The sequence below is a fragment of the Nannospalax galili genome, unplaced genomic scaffold (genome assembly GCF_000622305.1).
Source record: "Nannospalax galili isolate Female #2095 unplaced genomic scaffold, S.galili_v1.0 scaffold970, whole genome shotgun sequence".
Taxonomy (NCBI): Eukaryota; Metazoa; Chordata; class Mammalia; order Rodentia; family Spalacidae; genus Nannospalax; species Nannospalax galili.
This window is the reverse complement of record NW_008328699.1, coordinates 760,664-780,632: the sequence shown is the minus strand read 5'-3', so window position 1 is coordinate 780,632 and position 19,969 is coordinate 760,664. Positions and strand designations below refer to the sequence as shown.

The following is a 19,969-nucleotide window of genomic DNA, read 5'->3' as shown; positions in this document are numbered from 1 at the left end:
TAAAAAAAAAAGGTTTACTCAAGAATTGGTTATATATGCATTTACTGTGATTCAAAACATTCCTTGCAAGGCCAGACAAACTGATTTACACATTAAAAATTGACTTACCTTATTACATAAAGTATTGGGAAAAATGGCCTCTGTTCTCTAAGCCAAGTGATGAAAGCTATTGTTCTAGCAGATTCTGGTGTATCAAGTTCTGGAAGGTCTGTCTGTTAAACAAAACCAGGAATCTCCAATTAACTGTAATTATCTACTGTGTAGTCTGAAGCACTCTTTAGATTTTAAAGTTTATGAATCCAGTGATGATTTTGTTGAACCAGATAGTAAATACTTTAGGCTGAAAGAGTCATTTGGTGACTGTTGCAAATACTCAGTTCTGTGGCTGCTACATTAAAGTTGCCAGGAAGGATGTGTGAGTGGGCATGGCTGTACTGCAGTAAGAGTAAGAGGTTGCAGGACTCTGGGCTTCCTTTCTCTTCATTTCATTGTGACATTTAGTTAACTGACTCTGCGCTATGGCATGGGCACACCCACAGACACATAAATAAGTAAATAAATGTAAACAAACAAACTGAGGTCCTGCAGATGGCTCAGAGGGTAAAGGTGCCTGCCACTGAGCCTGACAACTGGAATTTGAACCCCAGGTTCCACATGGTAGGAGAACCAACACCTGCAGGTTGTCCTCCAACCTCTACATGTGCACACACATACTAACACAAATATAAATGCAATAAAATTCAAAGAGTTCATCTCAAGCCGGGCGTGGTGGTGCACACCTTTAATCCCAACACTCAGGAGGGAGAGGCAGGCGGATCTCTGTGAGTTCAAGGCCAGCCTGGTCTACATAGTAAGTTCCAGGACAGCTGGGGCTACACAGAGACCCTGTCTCAAAAAGAACAACAACAACAAAAAAAGACTTAATTTTAACTGCATAATTCAAAACTATCCAAATGCTATAGAATTTTAAAGGTGATTTCTTCTTTTGCTACATAAATAGTGTGGCCATTAGTTTAGTTTTTACTGCAAAGCAGATTTTAAAGAACCTTGTCAAAGAACAAAAAAAAAAAAATCACTTGCCCAAAACACAAAAGCTGTAATACTGGGCTGGGAGTACAGCTTGGCAGATGCTTGCCTAGCATGTGCAAGGCTCTAGAGTCAATAATTCCTGATAAAAAAAGAGGGAGGAAGGGAGGGATGGGAAGAGAGAGAGAGAGAGAGAGAGAGAGAGAGAGAGAGAGAGAGAGAAATCCCTAAAGTCACGTGCAGCAACACTTTTTTGGTCATTAAATTTATTTATTGCTTTCTTCTCAAGAAAGAATACTATTGCCTTTTTTTTTTTTTTTTTTTTTTTTTTGCGACAGGGTCTCACTATGTAGTCCTGGCTGGCCTGGAATTCACTATGCATCTCAAACCAGCAGCCAACTCACAGAGATCCATTTGCCTCTGCTTCCTGAGTGCTGGGCTAAGAGCATGGTGGTACACACTTGTAATCTCTGCACACTGGAGGCTGAGGGAGAAGGATTTCTGTAAATGTTTTGTTTGGTTTTTGATCTTTTTGAGATGGGTCTCCCTGTAGCTCCAGCTGGCCTTGAACTCACAGAGATCTGCTTGCCTCTGCCTCCCTGAGTGCTGGGACTAAAGGCGTGCGACACCATACCCAGCCTGGATTTCTGTAAATTTGAGGCCACTAAGGGCTAGATAGTGAGTTCTAGGCCAGGCTTTGCTACAGAGGGAGAGGCTGCTGAAAAACAAAAACGAAAGCCATGTCCATCTCATCTGAGCACCACAGTACACTTACAAGCCCAGCATGTGGGGGGGGGGGCTGAGGCAGGAGGACTGCTTTGAGTTTGAGGCCAGCATGGGTTACAGAGCAAGATGCTATCTTAAAAAACAAAACCAACCAAACCAAACCCACAAAAAGAATGCTATTATTCCATTACCAGAAGAGGGGACTGGGAGGAACTTGTAGCTGGCTTGGGCTACACAGCAGGTCCTATAAAAAAACCAAATGATGCACGCCTTTAATCCCAGCACTGGGGAAGCAGAGGCAGGCGGATCTCTGTGAGTTCAAGGCCAGCCTGGTCGATATAGTGAGTTCCAGGACAGCTGGGGCTACAGGGAGACCCTGTCTGAAAAAGACCAAAAAGAAAAAAAAAAAGTGAAACCAGGTGTGGTAGCACACAGCTTTAATCCCCAGCACTTGGGAGACAGAGGCAGGTGGATCTCTGAGTTTGAGGCCAGCTTAATTTAGTGAGTTTAGACCAGCCAGGATACACAGTGAGACCCTGTCTCAAAAAATAAAAAATAAAAAAAAATATATATATAAACCCCCTAATACACCCTACCCCCCCAAACCCCCCAAGCGCACATAAATAATACCACTGAAAGATGAGCCTGGCATGGTGTGGTCCTATCCACTTGAGAGGCTGAGGCAGAAGGATCACTTCAGCTCTTGAAGTCAAAGGCAAACATGGGCAACATATCAAGATCCTGAAACACCTCCACCCCTAGAAATAAAGACACAGACACAGACATCCCCACCCCCACCCTAGAGAGACAAAAAGACATGTGAACACACACACACACACACACACACACACACACACACACAATTTGGAAACACATACCCCAATGCCCCAAACAAAACCAAGCTGTAAAATGAGCATTTTCAAGCAAAAGAGAAGTATTATCTGTGAGGATATTTTCTCTTTGGGATGGATATTTATGTTTTTGCCACATTTGAAATGTCCTTTGCATCTTCAATGATCACTAAAAGTCTTACCATAGTCTGTGGAATTGATGCATAGTTTTGAACTCCTAGAACTTGACTAAGAAAATTCTGTGCACAATTTTTTCCAACCCAAAGCATCAGTACCTGCAGGCAGGAATAAATTATAGTGAGTCTGTTGACACATTTACTACTGGTTATGTTCTAAAAGGTGAAAACGATGAAGACAATTACTGGGGTTGTACAGATAACAACTGGCATTTGGCAAGATAATGTACAGCATGAAACAGGGAGCTGTGAAGGGAGCAACTGGCTGACACGACAGATACAGTACAAAGAAAGGTGACGGAGGCCAAATGCTCAAGAAATTCTGCGGCACAATGAGAATCGTCAGTGTAATAAGTCAAACCACTCACTGAGCCTGCATCCATAAGGAAGGCTCCATCTCTGCTCAACTTCTCCACCGAGAGCTGAAGAATTGGGGGCTGAGGTATGGTTCTGTCACTGATGTTCAGTGCCCCCTAGGAAGTAAGCAAAGAGCAAAATCTTTAGGCACAGGTAACACAGGGTCATAATGTACTTTTTTTTCATGTGTATATGTGTGATGTGTATGTTTGCATGTCTAGGCAGACAAGTATGTGTGGGTATGCATGCATGTGTGCACAGGCCTGAGATGATGTGGGCTATCTTCCTTGACTGTACTCCATATTACTGGGCCAATCTCACTTAACCTGGAGCTCACCATTTCCAGCTAGTCTGGCTAGGAGCTTGCTCCAAAGATTGTCTGTCGTCTGAGTGCTGGAATTACAAGTGGCAGCAATGCCTGCCTGGTTTTAAACACTCCTGTCCAGCTCTTTCACGCAGATTCTGAACCCCCGTCCTCACGCTTATGTAGCAAGCACTTTATCCAGTGAGCAAAATCCTTAGCTCCAGTACTTTGTCGGGTGTCTTCCTCTATCACTCTCTATTACCTCACTAAAAAAAAAATTTATTATTTTTATTTATGTGTATGCGTGTATTGCCTGCATGTAGTAAGTGCACCCGTGTCATGCAGTGCCCGAGGAGGATGGAAGAGACTGTCAGATCCCCTGGAACTGGAGTTACGGACATTGTTAGCTGCCATGTGGGTGCTGGGATTTGACCAGGTCTTCTGCAAGAACAGACAGTGTTCTTAACCACTGCGCTATCTCTCCAGCCCCCTGTTACCTCATTTTTTGAGACAGGGTCTCTCACTGAACCTGGAGTTCATTATTCAGCTAGACAGTCTGGCCAACAAGTCCCAGGGATCCTCCTGTCTCTGTGCCCCCAGTGCTGAGATTACAGACCCATAGTGTCACATCTGGCTTTTATGTGGGTGCTGCAGAACTAACTCCAGTCCTCACCCTTGTGCAGTTTACCAACTAAGCCATCTCCCTAGCCCATTTTTATTCTTTTTTTTTAAGAGACAAGGTCTCTAAGCCTGGCTGTCTGTGAGCTCCCTATGTAGCTGAGAATACCCTTGAACTTCTGATCCTTCTGCTTCCACATCCTAAATGCTGGATGACAGGTGTGCACCACCATACTTGGTTTATGCAGGACTAGAGATTGAATACTAGGTAAGTACTCTACCAACTGAACTACATCCTCAGCTCTATTTTTTGTTTTTTTCCTGGTTTTTAACAAGGTCTCATATCCCAGGCTGGTCTGGAACTCTCTATATAGCTGGGACTGTCCTTGAACTCCTGATCTACTTCCTAGGTGCTGATTACAGGTGTGTGTCACAAAGCTTGGCTCTTGTTGCTGTTGTTTTGAGACAGGGTGAGACAGGGTCTCACTATGTAGCCCTGGCTGGCCTGGAACTCACTATGTAGACCAGGTTGGCCTTGAACTCACAAAGATTCACCTGCCTGCCCCTGCCTCCTGAGTGCTGGTATTAAAGGTGTTGCACCACCACACTGGGCTTTGTATTTATTTTAAAATTTAAAAAAAAATTTTTTTTTATTTTCTTCCCAGACAGGGTCTGTTGTCCAGGCTGGTTTCAAACTCATATATTCAAGTGATCCTCTTGCTTCATTCAGCCTTCCAAAATAGGTAGAACTATAGATGTAAGCCATGCTGCTATAGCCCAGCCAGTTATAAAATTTTAACATAAGAGGAAATTATGTAAGGGGTATATAAGAATCTTCTTTACTGTATTTGCAACTCATCTTTAAATCTAAACTCAGAGAATAAGTGAGAGAGACTGATTTGTCTTAAAAATTTTGAATAAAGGCACTATTTTTCAGGAGCTTCCCTAAACCAAAGTTTCTGCATTTACCTAGAAAAAAAAACAAACGTAAAGAAATAATATTCAGGCTGGAGAAATGGCTCAGTGGTTAAGAGCACTGACTGCTCTTGCAGAGGACCCGGGTTCAATTCCCAGCACCCACATGACTGCCATGAACTGTCCTTAACTCTAGTTCCAGGAGAATCCGAAACTCTCTTCTGAGCTCCTCAGCACTGCACCACAGGGGAGTTGCACTTACACACATGCAGGCAATAGACTCATACACATAAAATAAAAATAATAAATAAAATATTTTAAAAAAAGAAATAATCTTTTCTCATTTTTGTACTGAATATAATTAAGCTTAACAACCTTTAGGAGAACCCATTAAAAAAGGAGTCAATCTTACCTCATCTGAGAGACTGTCGACTCTATACAAACTGGGGTGTGTTGTGAGCATAAGGTGAACCAGTGGCTGGTTTTTTACTTGACACATAGCAAAAATGCGTTCATCTAGGCGTGCATTTGTCCCAGTCTGGAAAGATTTCTGTAACAACAAAACCCAAAAACTATATTCCCCAACATTAAAAAAATACAGAACTTTGTAAATGTCAGTTGCTAAAAAGATTACCTTGGGATAGAAATAGCAAATTTACCTCTAATTATGTGGTTATTAAATAATTAAAAAAAAAAGAAATAGCAAATTTACTGTAAATTCTTATTTTGTCTTTTGGAGACAGGGTCTCCCTGTAGCCCCAGCTGTCCTGGAACTTGCTATGTAGACCAGGCTGTCCTTGAACTCACAGAGATCCGCCTGCCTCTGCCTCCCAAGTGCTGGGATTAAAGGCATGCACCACCATGCCCAACATAAATTCTTCTTTTAAAAATATCTTTTGAAGCCGGGCATGGTGGCGCACACCATGTACTGAAAACTGAGCAAGAGCACAGGAACAATGACCTGGGTAATTTCATGGAGGCTTTATTGACACAGCATGTTAAAGATTTTAGTTAACTATTTCACCTGTAACTGTAACATAAAATGGTTATTTATTTCAGGGTCAAACTTAAAAGATTTTCCTGCCTCTGCTTCTGGAGTGTGGGCACAACAGGCCGGCTCTTGATGGATCTCCGTACTTTCTCAGTCACCAAGTCCATCCTGCTGTTTCTAACATTTGTGCTCACCCACACTGTATTAGGCATTAAGTACCATCTGTACCCTACTGCAAAATTCCATTGTGGTGGTCCCTAAGCCTATTGTAGATAAAGTCTGCCTCCACTGTGCTTTAATAGGTGTCAATGAATGAAAAAAGAAAAGGCCTTTAAGATTTCTTAAAATTTACTTTGTGTATGTGCACCTTTCTCCTTGATCTGAAGCAAGCTCTCTCTTGCATAGGTGAGCTTCTGGCCCATTCTGCTGTCTCTCCCTCCCACCTTGCAATAGCAGTGCTAGAACCAAAGATGCACACCACATCTGGCTTTTTTTGTCTTTTTGAGACAGGGTCTCCCTGTAGCCCCAGCTGTCTTGGAACTCACTATGTAGACCAGGCTGGCCTTGAACTCCCAGAGATCCGCCTGCCTCTGCCTCCCGAGTGCTGGGATTAAAGTTGTGCGTCACCATGCCCAGCTATTTATTATTTTTTTATGTGTATGTGTGTAATTGCCTGCATGTAGGTAAGTGCACCCATGTTGTGCAATGCCCGTGGAAGACAGAAGAGGCTGTCGGATCCCCTGGAACTGGAGTTATGGCCAGTTGTTAGCTGCCATGTGGGTGCTGGGATTCAAACCTGGGTCTTCTGCAAGAACAGCCAGTGTTCCCAACTGCTGAGCCATCTGTTCTTTGTGTTCTTTCTGGCTTCTTAAATGTGGGTTCTGTGGACTGAGTTCAAGTTATCTGGCTTGCACATTAAGCACTTCTGCACCCTGAACCATCTCCCTGGTCCAAAATTTTGAAACTGGGATGCGAACAACCAGAAAGAATAAGGCAAGTACTATGGGAAATTAGAGAAGCAAGGTTCCATCTATTCACTAGAAATTATTTACTGAAGGTGAGATGGCTCAGTGAGTAAAGGCATTTGCTGCCAAACCCGACAACATGAGTTTGATAGCTGGGACCATATAGTAGATGAGGACAGCTCACTCCTAAAAGCTGTCCCCTAACCTTTACATATGCACTCTGGCATGTGTGTGCCCATGCACAAATAAATTAACATAAAAAAGTTTTTTAAACATCTGCCGAGTGCCTATTATGACTAGGAACCATCCTAGGTGCTAGGACTCAGCAGTGAACTAAATGATAAAGCCCACATGCTCATGGCTTACTCCCGATAAAAAGAAACACAATAATACATAAGCAAACTATTGGGGGGCTAGAGAGATGGCTCAGTGGTTAAGAACAGTGACTATTTCTTGCAGAAGCACCCACATGGCAGCTAACAACTGTCCATAACTCCAGTTCCAGGGGATCCGACAGCCTCTTCTGTCCTCCTTGGACACAGCATGACATGGGTGCACTTACCTACATACAGGCGGTACACGCATACATATAAAATAAAATAAAGAATAAAATATTTTTAAAAATACATAAGCAAACTATATGATCAGTGGTAACTGGCATAGAAAAAACATACGAAGGAAGAGAAATGAAGTGTGTCTGGGTACTGTGCGACTGGGAGGAATGACAGTGTTGCATATTAAATGGGAGAGACCAAATAAGGCAAGCCATAGAAAGAGGTTTGAGAAAAGGCCTGAGAAGAGTTCAGATTGTTAAATGTTAAAATGTAAATACTTATGTAACTTCTGCGTTCATAATCAGAAATACCTGAGTTGGCCAGGTGTGGTGGTGCATGCCTTTGATCCCAGTACTTGGGAGGCAGAGGCAGGTGGATTTCTGTGAGTTCAAGGCTAGCCTGGTCTACATACTGAGTTCCAGGCCAGCTGGAACAGGGAGACCCTGTCTCAAAAAGACCAAAAAAAAAAGAAAAACCCAAAAAAAAAGAAACAAAGAAATACCTGAGTCAAAAGAAGATAAAACTGGCCAACAAGATAGTGCAGTAGGTGAAGGCGTCCGCTGCCACCCTGACCTCCTGAGTTCTATTCCTGGGACCCACATGGTGGAAAGAGAACTGACTCCTCCAAGTTGCCCTCTGACTTCCATATGCATGCCCCAAACTCCCATATTACAATAATATGGGACACAATAATAATAATGGTGACATATTACCACTGTATATGTTATTAGGCACAGTGTGATAAGATACAGCATAAGATATGGCATGGCTGAATCACACTAACAACCCATCACTTCAAGGTTTACATTTACTATTCTTCCTGTCTAACTGAAACACTGTATCCCTGGCCAGTACCCCCATTCCTCCTTAGTCTCTGGCAACTATCATTTTGTTCTTTGTGTTCTTTTTTTTTTTTTTTTTTTTTGAGACAGGGTCTCCCTGTAGCCCCAGCTGTCCTGGAACTTGCTATGTAGACCAGGCTGTCCTTGAACTCACAGAGATCCGCCTGCCTCTGCCTCCCAAGTGCTGGGATTAAAGGCATGCGCTACCATGCCTGGTTATTTATTTTTATTTTATGTGTGTGTTTTGTCTGCATTATGTATGTGCATCAAGTGCATGCCTGGTACCTGCAGAGACCAGAAGTGAGTGTCAGATCCCCTGGAATTGGAGTTACAGATGGTTGGAAGCTGTCATGAGGGTCCTGGGAAGTAAACCTAAGTCCTCTGCAAGAGCACCAAGTGTTCTTAACTACTGAGCCAGGCCCTGATGCATTCATTTTAAAGCTTCTGGTTTAAGTGAAAACATGCAGTGCACACATGGCTTCTTATGACAACCACACAATTTGTAGTTCTTGCTCTGGAAAACCAATTACCATCTGAGTGATCATAGCACTGAATCCTTAGTAAGAGAGCATTTCTTATGTACAAGGCACTTGCATTAAATTAGACATTCATACATTTCTTTGGCTATAGATCCCTTCAATGTTCCAATAAAACATCAGGTTGCCATTCTCAGAAAATTTAACTAGTATAAAATTACATATATAACATTTAGGAGTTCACAGAATAACAAGTTTTTATCATTTTTATTGTGCTAGTTTGTTTGTTTTCTTACCTGTTTAAGGAGAGCCAAAACAAAAAGTGGGAAAAGCCGCAAAGAGAAAGGAACCATGAGCCCAGGCTGCTGGCTGCTAAGGACTGAAGAGCGGTACGCAGAGAGAGAGTCAATGACGGCATTCACCAGAGCGTCTCGGGCATCACTCAGACTGGCAGTCACTGACCTGTCAACAGCTAATAAGGCGAAAAAGAAACAAGATAGGAGTTTGCTGATTCCACTGGTAAGAAGAGGTAATTTCGAAAACATTAAAATCATGCCATGAAACATGTGAAGGTCTGAGGACAACTTGGGGGAAGTGGTCCCCTCTTTCCATCATGTGGGTTTGGGGACTGAATTCATGTCGTCAGGCTTGGCAGCAATTGTCTTTAACCGCTGAGCCATCTTGCCAGCCAATAAATTTTTTATAAATTTAAGCAGGATGGGGCTGGAGAGATGGCTCAGTGGTTAAGAGCACACTGACTGCTCTTACAGAGGACCCAGATTTGATTTCCGGCACCTACGTGGTGGCAAACAACCCATAACTCTAGGGGAATCCGATGCCTTCTTCTGACCTCCAAGGGCACTGGACAACAGGTGTGTACTTACTAACATGCAGGTAATACACTCATACATATAATTAAAGCAGGGTTATAAACAAGTGTTTAGTAGTAAACTGGTTTTTAATGTGAAGTTCCTTTATTCGAAGCCTAATAGTCTTTATAGGTGAATTTCTTAAACTGCATTGCAATGCCCTAAGAAGTCACATAACTGAATGTGGGGGCTTGCAAAAAAAAAAAAAAAAAGAGCAACAGCAAAAGGTTTTGGTACTCTCAGCAAGCAAAAGTTAATTCAAATACATATATCATGAACCCAAGGTGTTTCTGGGAATGCTCAATCACGTTGAACCATGTGATTTCAATGCAGTAGCTTTGGCTCTGAACACATTACCAACCAACACTGTGGCTCAGATTCAAGACTACTATATGTTGCGAATTGAAGTGCTTTAACTGTGCATACAAAGTTTTCTGCTCTTATAAAAACACAGGTTTGGGCTGGAGAGATGGCTCAGCAGTTAAGAACACTGGTTGTTCTTGCAGAAGACCTGGGTTCGAATCCCAGCACCCACATGGCAGCTAACAACTGTCCATAACTACAGTCCCAGGGGATCCGACAGCCTCTTCTGACCTCCGCAGGCATTGCACGGCACAGGTGCACTTACTACATGCAGGCAATACATACACATAAAATAAAAATAATAAATAAAATTTAAATAAAAACCAAAACAAACAAAAAAAAAAACCCATAGGTTTAATTACAAAGAACACAGACTTTCAGTATTCTCCTACTGTCTGTCTTCCTTATATCTTTGGATGGTATTACATTAGAATGCTTGATTTTTTTGTTGTTCTTTTTTTTTTTGGTCTTTTTGAGACAGGGTCTCCCTGTAGCTGCAGCTGTCCTGGAACTCACCATGTAGACCAGGCTGGCCTTGAACTCACAGAGATCCGCCTGCCCCCAAAATTAAAACTAAACCAAACCAAAACAAAACAAAACAAAACAAAAACTCTGCTGCTGAGTTGTCAATATGATTCTCATAAAAAATTGTTAAATTAATTGAGCTTGGGATTAGGATAGAAAAATGGCCCTAAACATTACCAGTAAATGCTTAATTTGTACACCTTTATATACCTATATATCTGGGGCCATGTGAAAATTTCCTGGGTGAAAGGGGCTGGTAAGCAGATGTTTAGAAGCCTGCTTCATAACTCACTGCCATCTTGGTACTCACGTCAGGGCTCATGAATTACTATTATCAGTAGTTCCTATAAGAACTCATATTAAATGCTGTGCAAGATATGGTTATTCAAGTCCAAAACAGATAAATCTATATAGAGAGTAGTGTAATGGTGGCTTAAGGTCAGTGACAGAAGAGTAAGGACTAGGCATGAAATTCATTTGGGGTGATGAAAATGTTCCAAAGTAGAGGCTGGAGAGATGGCTCAGTGTTAGGAGAACTGGCTGCTCTTGCAGAGGACCCAGGTTTGGTTCCCAGCACTCACATGGCAGCTCTCAACCATCCATAACTGCAGTTCCAGGAGACAGAATGCTCTCGTCTGTCCTCCACAGGCACTGTATGCAGTGGTCACATACATACACACAAACAAACTTATATACATAAAATAAAAACAAAAAATTTAAAAAATGTTCTAAAAGTAAGTTGTGATGATGGCTACCCAACTCTGTAAATACATAAAAAAATAGGGGGTAGAGAGATGTTCAGTGGTTAAAAGCAGAGAACCAGGTTCAATTCCCAGCACCCACATCGGGGCTAACAACTATCCATAACTCCAGTTCCAGGGGAATCTGACAGCTTCTTCTGACTTCTGCAGGAACTGCATGACATGGGTGCACTTACACACATGTAGGCAATACGCTCATACACATAAAATAAAAAATAAGCTGGGTGTGGTGGTGCACACCTTTAGTCCCAGCACTCAGGAGGCAGAGGCAGGCAGATTTCTGTGAGTTCAAGGCCAGCCTGGTCTACATAGTAAGTTCCAGGCCAGCTGGGGCTACAGGGAGACCCTGTCCCAAAAAGACCGAAAAAAAAAAAAGAAAAAGGATTGTATCATTAAAATAAGTGAAGTTCCTATGACATATAACAATGTCTCAATAAAGCTGTTTAAAGAAGCAAAAAGGTTACACTTATCTGCAGTAGACTTTTTTCATTGAAGTAGATACAAGCACCAGACATCAAAACCTATAAAGGTAGTGAGCTGTGGTGGTGCATGCCTTTAGTTCCAGTACTCACAGAGGCAGACGGATCCAGGACAGCCTGGTCTACATTGTGAGTTCCAGACTAGTTGGGGTTATAGAGAGAACCTGCCTCACAAAACAACAAAACAAAACAAAACAAAACAAAAACCAAGAAAAACTATAAAGGTAATGACTTAAGGAAAAACAAAAACATGAATTTGCTTAATATTATTTGAAAAACAGTCACAAGTGATAACAATTCTTACCCATATTTGCCAATAACCCTGAAATTGCTTGAACATCAGCTCCAAGAAAGACTTCATTGAGAGTTGAAACCACTGGCAAGCACAAAGTGTGGACTCGGATTCTTCTCTCACCTTAGGGAAAAAAACATGTGAGGGACAGCTACATATAAAAAGGTTATGCTAAACTCACTTCTTTTTCTTTTCTTTTGCTTAATATCATTTCCTGGACAACTGCTTTATTTATTATTAACATGCACTTACTGATTGAATGACTGTGTGGAGGCCAGAGGACAACTTAGGGAATGAGTTCTCTCCTTCTACCATGTGTGCTCCAGGAACTGAACTTAGTGATATATCAGTCTTGCCAACGGGTGCCTTTACCTATTAAGCCACCTCGCCAGCCCCTAAAGTCAATTCTGTTTCAATTTAGAACCAAGTATGGTCACACAATAACACCACAAACTATCAGTAAAAATTATTATTATTTTTTTTGGTTTTTTTGAGACAGGGTCTTCCTACAGCCCCAGCTGGTCTAGAACTCACTATGGAGACAAGGCTGGCCTTGAACTCACAGGGATCTGCCTACCTCTGCCTCCAGTGTGCTGGGACTACAGGCCTGCACCACCACACCCAGCCATCACGTTTTTTAATGTTGTGTTTAAGTGCTTTTTCATGCATGGACACCCATGTATGCAGTGTCCACAGATGTCTGAAGATGTCAGATCCCCTTGAACTGGAGATATGTATGGCACTGGAAACCAAACCTGCATTCTCTACAAGAGCAGCCTGTGCTCTTAACTACTGAGCCATCTCTCCAGCCCTGTCTACTGTATTTTTTTTTTTCCCTTTTACCAAACTACAGTCCGCGAAACTATTGAGTTTATTTGGCTTACTTATAGAGCAATGAGAAAGGATTACTTACAGGAGTATGGGTGCTCCTTCTCCTAAGGCCACACTACAAAGTCTTCATCCAAGTGTGGATGGTGACTTCCCCATGGTCACACAAAATAGTGAGAGCACTATTGTATTTTTAAAAAATATTTTATGTTTATTTTATGTGTATGAGTGTATTGCCTGCATGTGAGCGCACTCATGTGCAATATCTCAGAAGAGGGCTTCGGATTCCCCTGGAACTGGAGTTAAGGATGGATCATAGCCACCATGTGGGTGTGCTAGGAATCAAACCCGGGTCCTCTGCAAGAGCAGTCAGTGCTCTTAATCACTGAGCCATCTCTCCAGCCCCTCTATTGTATTTTTATAGACAGCCTTTCTTTGAACCTGTAGCCTATCATTTCCAGTACACTGGCTGTCCAGCAAGACCCCAGAATCTGCCTGTCTCCACCCTGTAGTACTGCAGTTACAGATATGTACCACTATACCTGGTTTTTATGTGATTACTGGGGATCTAAATGAACTCAAGTCCTTATATTTGTGCAGCAAGCACCTTACCTACTAGGCCCTCTCCAGTCCCAAAATGATTTGTTTTTCTTCAAAATTTTAATCATTTTCCTACATGTATGTAAGTGTACCCCTGTTGTACAATGCCTTTGAAGGTCAGAAGAGGGTGCTGGAGCCCTTGGAACTGGAGTTATGAACCCAGGTCCTCTGCAAGAGCAGTCAGTGCTCAAAATCACTGAGCAATCTGTCAAGCCTCAAGATTTATTTTTATTATTTGTGTGTGTGTGTGTGTGTGTGTGTGTGTGTTCGTTCTGTCTGTGAGTGTATGCCAAGTGTGTGTGGATGCCCAAAAATGCCAGAAGAGAGTGCAGGATCCTCTGGAGCCAAAGGTGTAGGTGGCTATGAGCTGCCCCATGTGGGTGCTGCTTACTGAACTCATGTCCTCTTAAGAGCTGAGCTAGTTCTCCAGTCTAAAGGCATCTTACTTGTTTTTAAAGGCTTGGAGAAAGGGTCAAAAATGCTTCACCTGGGAGACCTAATTATTTCCACAAAACCCATTTAGATAATCCTCAATACTCTACTACCTTTTTATCACAGATTTCTCTCAGAAGTCATTTGTTCCCTCAGTAATAATCTCTAAACTCTCTTCTGGGAAGGGTTAGACACGTTATGCCATTGCTTCCATGTCGGATGGTTGACCTTGAGCCTGCATGGAGCAAGCTGGCCCCAGACTTCAACAAATCCACATTTCTTTGCCTCCAATTCTTACGTGTCCAAGGACAGAGAACCAAAAACACGCCTTTGCAGGAGGGTCTAATGGGATTTTTTTAAACCAGAGTGTCAGATCACAGCAGACTTTCAACAAATATGTTATCAGGAATGGTGGGTGATATATGCCTACAGTCCCACTACATGGGAACCTGAGGCAGGAGAGACTCAAGTTCAAGGCCAGTCTGGTCTACAAAGGGATATCTTATTAAAGAAAGGAAGAGAGGCAGGGAGAGGGGGAGGGGAAGGAAAGGAGTAAAGAAATAGAAGGGGTGAGGGAAAGGAAGGGGAAAGGCAAGGCAAGAGAATTTTAAATAAAATGGTTTAGGAAAATAAAGACAAAGTAAGAAATGGAGGCGGGGAAAAGGAACAAATTTAAGTGAAATGGTTTCAGAAAATAGACAAATCTCAAGGCTCTTATGATTATGAGTATCTGTTGGCTTAACAGAAATAAGCAAATAAGTTCAAAGAAAAGAAATATCATATAAGCTACAGAAGACATTAGCACATGAAAACTTACCTTCATGGTTACACTGAATTGTAAGCTTACAAACTTAAGATAGCAGACCTCATGTTTTTTGTTTTTTATTGTTTTTATCTTATATGTATGAGTGTTTTGTGTGCATGTATATAAATGCACCTATGTAATGCAATGCCCATGGAGCTTAAAAGAGGGTGTCAGATCCCCTGGAACTGCAGTTACAGATGGATGTAGCCCCCATGTGGGTGCTGGGAACCAAACCCAGGTCCTCTGCAAGAGCAGCTAATGCTCTTAACCACTGAGCAGTCTGTGCAGCCCCTAGATCTCATGTTTTATGTGACAATGAAAGCAAACAAAAACTTACCTTTGCTTGATGTATACAAGAGTGCTGACTGAAAAGAAACCAATTGAGTGTCAGTGAGACTTTCTTCTACTGACATCTGTACTGCATACCCAGCATCTGGGTTGACATTGGGTAGAGACAGTAAGTCTGTAGACCGGACAAAGAAGTTCCCATGGAAAGTATGAATGGAAAGACCTAGAACAGAAAAAATTACCACAATGACTATTATGTGCCTACTTACAGACATTTATATTATCAGATAGTTAAAAGTTTAGATAATACATAGTGAGACCGAGGGGTATTAAGTATCTTCTTTTTTTGGTCTTTTTGAGGCAGGGTCTCCCTGTAGCCCAGGTGCCTTGAACTCATGGAGATTTGCTTGCCTCTGCCTCCCAAGTACTGGCCTTGAACTCACAGAGATCTCTGCCTGGGATTAAAGGCTTGTGCCACCACGCCCGGCCTTAAGTGTCTTCTTAAATGACAGTGAGGATGTATGTTCAAAACAGTTCTTGGAGGCCATTTGTCAGTATATACCAACATTTTCTTATTTTTTGAAAGTTTCTCTTTGTTATATTTATTCATTTATTTGAGGGGAGGGGTGCCAATGCGTCACAGCACACATGTGGGGGGGTGGTCAAAGGAACTTGTGGGAACTGGTTCTTTCCTTCCACCATGTGGATCCCAAGGATTGAATCCACACGTTAAGGCTTGGCAGCAAGTGCCTTTACACACTGAGTGATCTGTCTGGTTCTAATACCAGCATTTTAAATGGATACTTACTAGAACTCTAGTAATTTTTTTCATAAATTTTTAAAAATTTATTTTTATGTGTATGAGTGTTTTGGCTGGGGCTACAAGGAGACCCTGTCTCGGTTTAAAAAAAAAAAAAAAAAAAAAAAAGCCATGCATGGTGGGACATACTTTTAGTCCCAGCAGAGGCAGAAGGATCTCTGTGAGTTCCAGGCCAGCCTGGTTCCAGGCCAGTTGGGGCTCCCTTAAAAAAAAAAAAAAAATTATCTTGGCTGGAGAGATGGTTCAGTGGTTAAGAACACTGGCTGCTCTTGTAGAGTGATGCAGTTGTAGAGTGAATCAGTTCAGTTCTGCAAAAGGTGAATCAAGGACAAGATAGAGTCTAGCTATCTCTTGAAAAACAAGAATGTTTGGACATTGGCGGACCACCTTTTCCCAGAGTCAAGGGCAGAACACTGCCTTGGGATAGTAAGAATGATAGTGGATAGGCTTGTGCTTTCCTTTTTATGGACTGGTGCTCTGGGGCAAGAGTTTGGTTAGTAAGAGAAAAGAAAAACAACATTTTGCTTCGAACTTGATTTATGTTTTGCATGCTGCATCCTTGGCTGACCCTGCTCATTAGGTATAAAGAACCACTCTTAAGCCAGGCGTGGTGGCACACGCCTTTAATCCCAGCACTTGGGGGGCAGAGGCAGGCGGATCTCTGTGAGTTCAAGGACAGCCTGGTCTACATAGCGAGTTCCAGGACAGCTGGGGCTATAGGGAGACCCTGTCTCAAAAAAGACCAAAAAAAAAGGAACCACTCTTAGAATTAAATTAGCCTTTCTCCACCTGAGAGCTGGGTCCTTTGCCTTCATTCATTTCGCCATCCACCAGAAGACCTGAGTCTCTATAGCAGAGGGACGCAGGTTTGGCAGCTAGCACCCACATAGTACCTAACAACTATCTGTAACTATAGTTCTGGAGGATCCAATGCCCTCTTCTAGCCACAGATGCACTCATATACACACACAAGCAAACACTCATACACATAAAATAAAAACAAAAAGATTAAAATATTTATTTTATCTGTGTGTGTATACTATGTGTATGCAGGTGCTTGAGGAGGCCAGAAGAGGGCATTAGCTCCCTCGAGCTGGAGTTACAGGGGGTTGTGAACTATCTGATGTGGGTACTAGAAACTGAACTCAGGTCCTCTGCAAGAGCAGCAAGCCCTCTTGACCTCTGAGTCATCTCTCCAGCCCCCATAAAATAATAATTTTTTTTTTGTCTTTTTGAAGCAGGGTCTCCCTGTAGCCCCAGCTGTCCTGGAACTCACTATGTAGACCAGGCTGGCCTTAAATTCATGGAGATCTGCCTGCCTCTGCCTCCCAAGTGCTGGGACTACAGGCGTGCGCCACCACGCCTGGCTAAAATGTACCATTTTAAGGTACACAGTTCAGTAATGTTAAATATATTAACAATACTCCCTATTTTGTTTGTTTGTTTTTGAGACAGGATCTCCCTGTAGCCCCAGCTGTCCAGGAATTTTCTATGTAGACCAGGCTGGCCCTGATCTCACAGAGACCCATCCATCTCTACCTCCTGAGTGCTGGGATTAAAAAAAGCCTGTGCCACCACACCCAGCTCAACAGTCCCTATTTTTTTTTTTTATGGTCTTTTGAGACAGGGTCTCCCTGTAGCCCCAGCTGTCCTGGAACTCACTATATAGACCAGGCTGGCCTTGAACTCACAGAGATCGGCCTGTCTCTGCCTCCCGAGTGCTGGGATTAAAGGAATATGCCACCACACCCGCTTAACAGTCCCTATTTTTTAGAGTGTTTCTTTTCTCTTAATTGCATACTGTATAATTTCATATTTGAAAAATCAGCAAAGTACCTCAGCAGGGTAAATTCTCTAAGACTAGGTAAAAGTTTGTATTTTTATTGGTATAAAAAAACAATACGGGGCTGGAGAGATGGCTCAGCGGTTAAGAGCACTGACTGCTCTTGCAGAGGACCTGGGTTCGATTCCCAGCACCCACATGGCAGCTATGAACGGTCCTTAACTCCAGTTGCAGGGAAATCTGAAGCCCTTCTTCTGACCTCCATGGCATTGCACAACACGGGTGCACTGACATACATGCTGGTAATATACTCACACACATAAAATTTAAAAAATAATAATAAAAAATAAAAAAACACAAAACAATATGTACTCTTATGAGGCAAAAGAAAGTGTTCCCACCTTTGGTGCAGCGGATCCTCATGACTGCCTCAAATCCAATTTTCCGAGTGAGGTACCTCTGTAGCTCCTTCTGTAATTTCTGTACTTGCACTGGATTGTGCTGATGATGGTAAGAGGGATAGTAGTAGACACTACCTGCTGAGTACCGAGAAATACACCCTGGAAGAGAACACACGCCTTGTATTCACTCCTTTATTCACTTCTATTCACACATACACACACACACACACACACACACACACACACACACACACACAGAGACATGCACACGGACACACAGATACACACATACAATTTATTAGAGGTAGGGTTTTGCTATATACTATAGCCCAGATTGGCTTAAAATTTATGATTTTCAAATCTCAGCCTCCCAACAAACTCTTTTAAAATAGTGCTGTAACTACTAAAACTACACACTAAAGTAACTTTACACATTTGACTCCATTTTCTTTAACTTCACAAGGTACTGTCAAAAAGAATACTCTACTTCTTTACATAGTGGTATAGCAAGCAATTTGTTTCCCTCATGCTAAAGAGTAGAAAAATATCCAGTTTTTTTTTTTTAACAGATTAAACTGACTAATTCAGCCAGTGACCAGGGATGGCACATGCCTATAGTTGCAGCTACTGAGGAGGAAGGTGTTGGGGAGTAAGGATCATTACTGAGTCTAAGATTTGGAGACCAGCTTGCATAACACAGAAAGTCTCCATTTCAAAAAAACGAAAACTGGGCTGGCTCAGCCGGTAAAGATGCCTGTCAACAAGCCTGATGATCTGAGTTGGATCTTTGAGACCCCCACAATAGAAGAGAATAGACTCCTGTATGCTGCTCTCTGAGCTTCATATACATCTACATACATTCACATACACAAATAAATAAATGTAAAAGAAATTTTTTCTAAGGAACTTGCAACAATGACAAACATTGACTCAGAAATAAAACTTTTTTTTTTCTTGATCCTCTATTTAGAATTCATCATATAAACACCATTTAATCAGTAAGAAGAACTCATTGCTGGGCGTGGTAGCACCCAGCACTGCAATCCTAGCACTTGTGAAGCAGAAGCAGGAGAATCAGGAGGTCAAGGTTATCTTTGGATACACAGCAAGTTTAAGATCAGCGTTACATGAGACCTTGTCTCAAAAAAAGAAAAAAGAAAAAAAGAAAAGACCATACCTAGAGAAGCCAAATCAGAATATTGCCCACTGAGAAGGAATAAATCAACAGCCACCTGCTGACCAGAACAGTCTAGGGCTAATTTCTTATAGAAGTCGGTAGATGGTGTCAAGTGTATTTCCTATGAATAGCAGAGTACAAAGAGAAATTTTAAAAGCATATCAAAAAATGTAAATATATATTGCAGTGTTAACAACAATCATTTCTAAGCATTTTACACAATCTTTCTGCCTTCTAGATTATGATTTTTCATTTGGAAGCATGTGCTAGCCTGGGGTGTGGCATACATCTATAATCCCAGTGTGAGAGACTTGAGGAGCACTGTGAGTTTAAGGCTAGCCTGGGTTACAAAGAGAGTCTTTTTTCAGACAGGGTCTCCCTGTAGCCCCAGCTGTCCTGGAACTCACTATGTAGACCAGGCTGGCTTTGAACTCACAGAGATCCACCTGCCTCTGCCTCCCAAGTGTCTGGATTAAAGGCGTGCACCACCATGCCCAGCACAAAGAGTCTTTTTTAAAAAAATATTTTATTTATTATTTTTATTTTATGTGTATGAGTGTATTGCCTGCATGTAGGTAAGTACGCCTGTGTCCTGCAATGCCCTCGGAGGACAGAAGAGGCTGTCGGATCCCTTGGAACTGGAATTATGGACAGTTGTTAGCTGCCATGTGGGTGCTGGGATTCGAACCCAGGTCTTCTGCAAGAACAAGCAGTGTTCTTAACTGCTGGGCCATCTTTCCACCCC

The 19,969-nt window shown here is 42.2% G+C and overlaps 1 protein-coding gene and 1 non-coding gene across 3 annotated transcripts in view; both read right to left on the bottom strand.

The window, feature by feature from the left end:
* The window catches only part of Sec24a (SEC24 homolog A, COPII coat complex component), a 72,483-nt gene that overhangs the window by 4,883 nt on the left and 47,631 nt on the right, over positions 1 to 19,969 (bottom strand). For both annotated transcript variants that reach the window (XM_008827955.3, XM_029560891.1), the window contains 9 exons: positions 19,225 to 19,345; positions 18,048 to 18,206; positions 15,093 to 15,266; positions 12,103 to 12,213; positions 9,098 to 9,273; positions 5,386 to 5,523; positions 3,148 to 3,252; positions 2,786 to 2,878; positions 109 to 212 (listed from right to left, as the gene is read on the bottom strand). In XM_008827955.3, the coding sequence (XP_008826177.1) occupies positions 109 to 212; positions 2,786 to 2,878; positions 3,148 to 3,252; positions 5,386 to 5,523; positions 9,098 to 9,273; positions 12,103 to 12,213; positions 15,093 to 15,266; positions 18,048 to 18,206; positions 19,225 to 19,345 (1,181 nt within the window). The remainder of the gene's footprint in view (positions 1 to 108; positions 213 to 2,785; positions 2,879 to 3,147; positions 3,253 to 5,385; positions 5,524 to 9,097; positions 9,274 to 12,102; positions 12,214 to 15,092; positions 15,267 to 18,047; positions 18,207 to 19,224; positions 19,346 to 19,969) is intronic.
* Positions 14,161 to 14,291, bottom strand: LOC115069388. Its single transcript, XR_003848671.1, has one exon. It is a non-coding gene; the product is annotated as a small nucleolar RNA SNORA38 (small nucleolar RNA).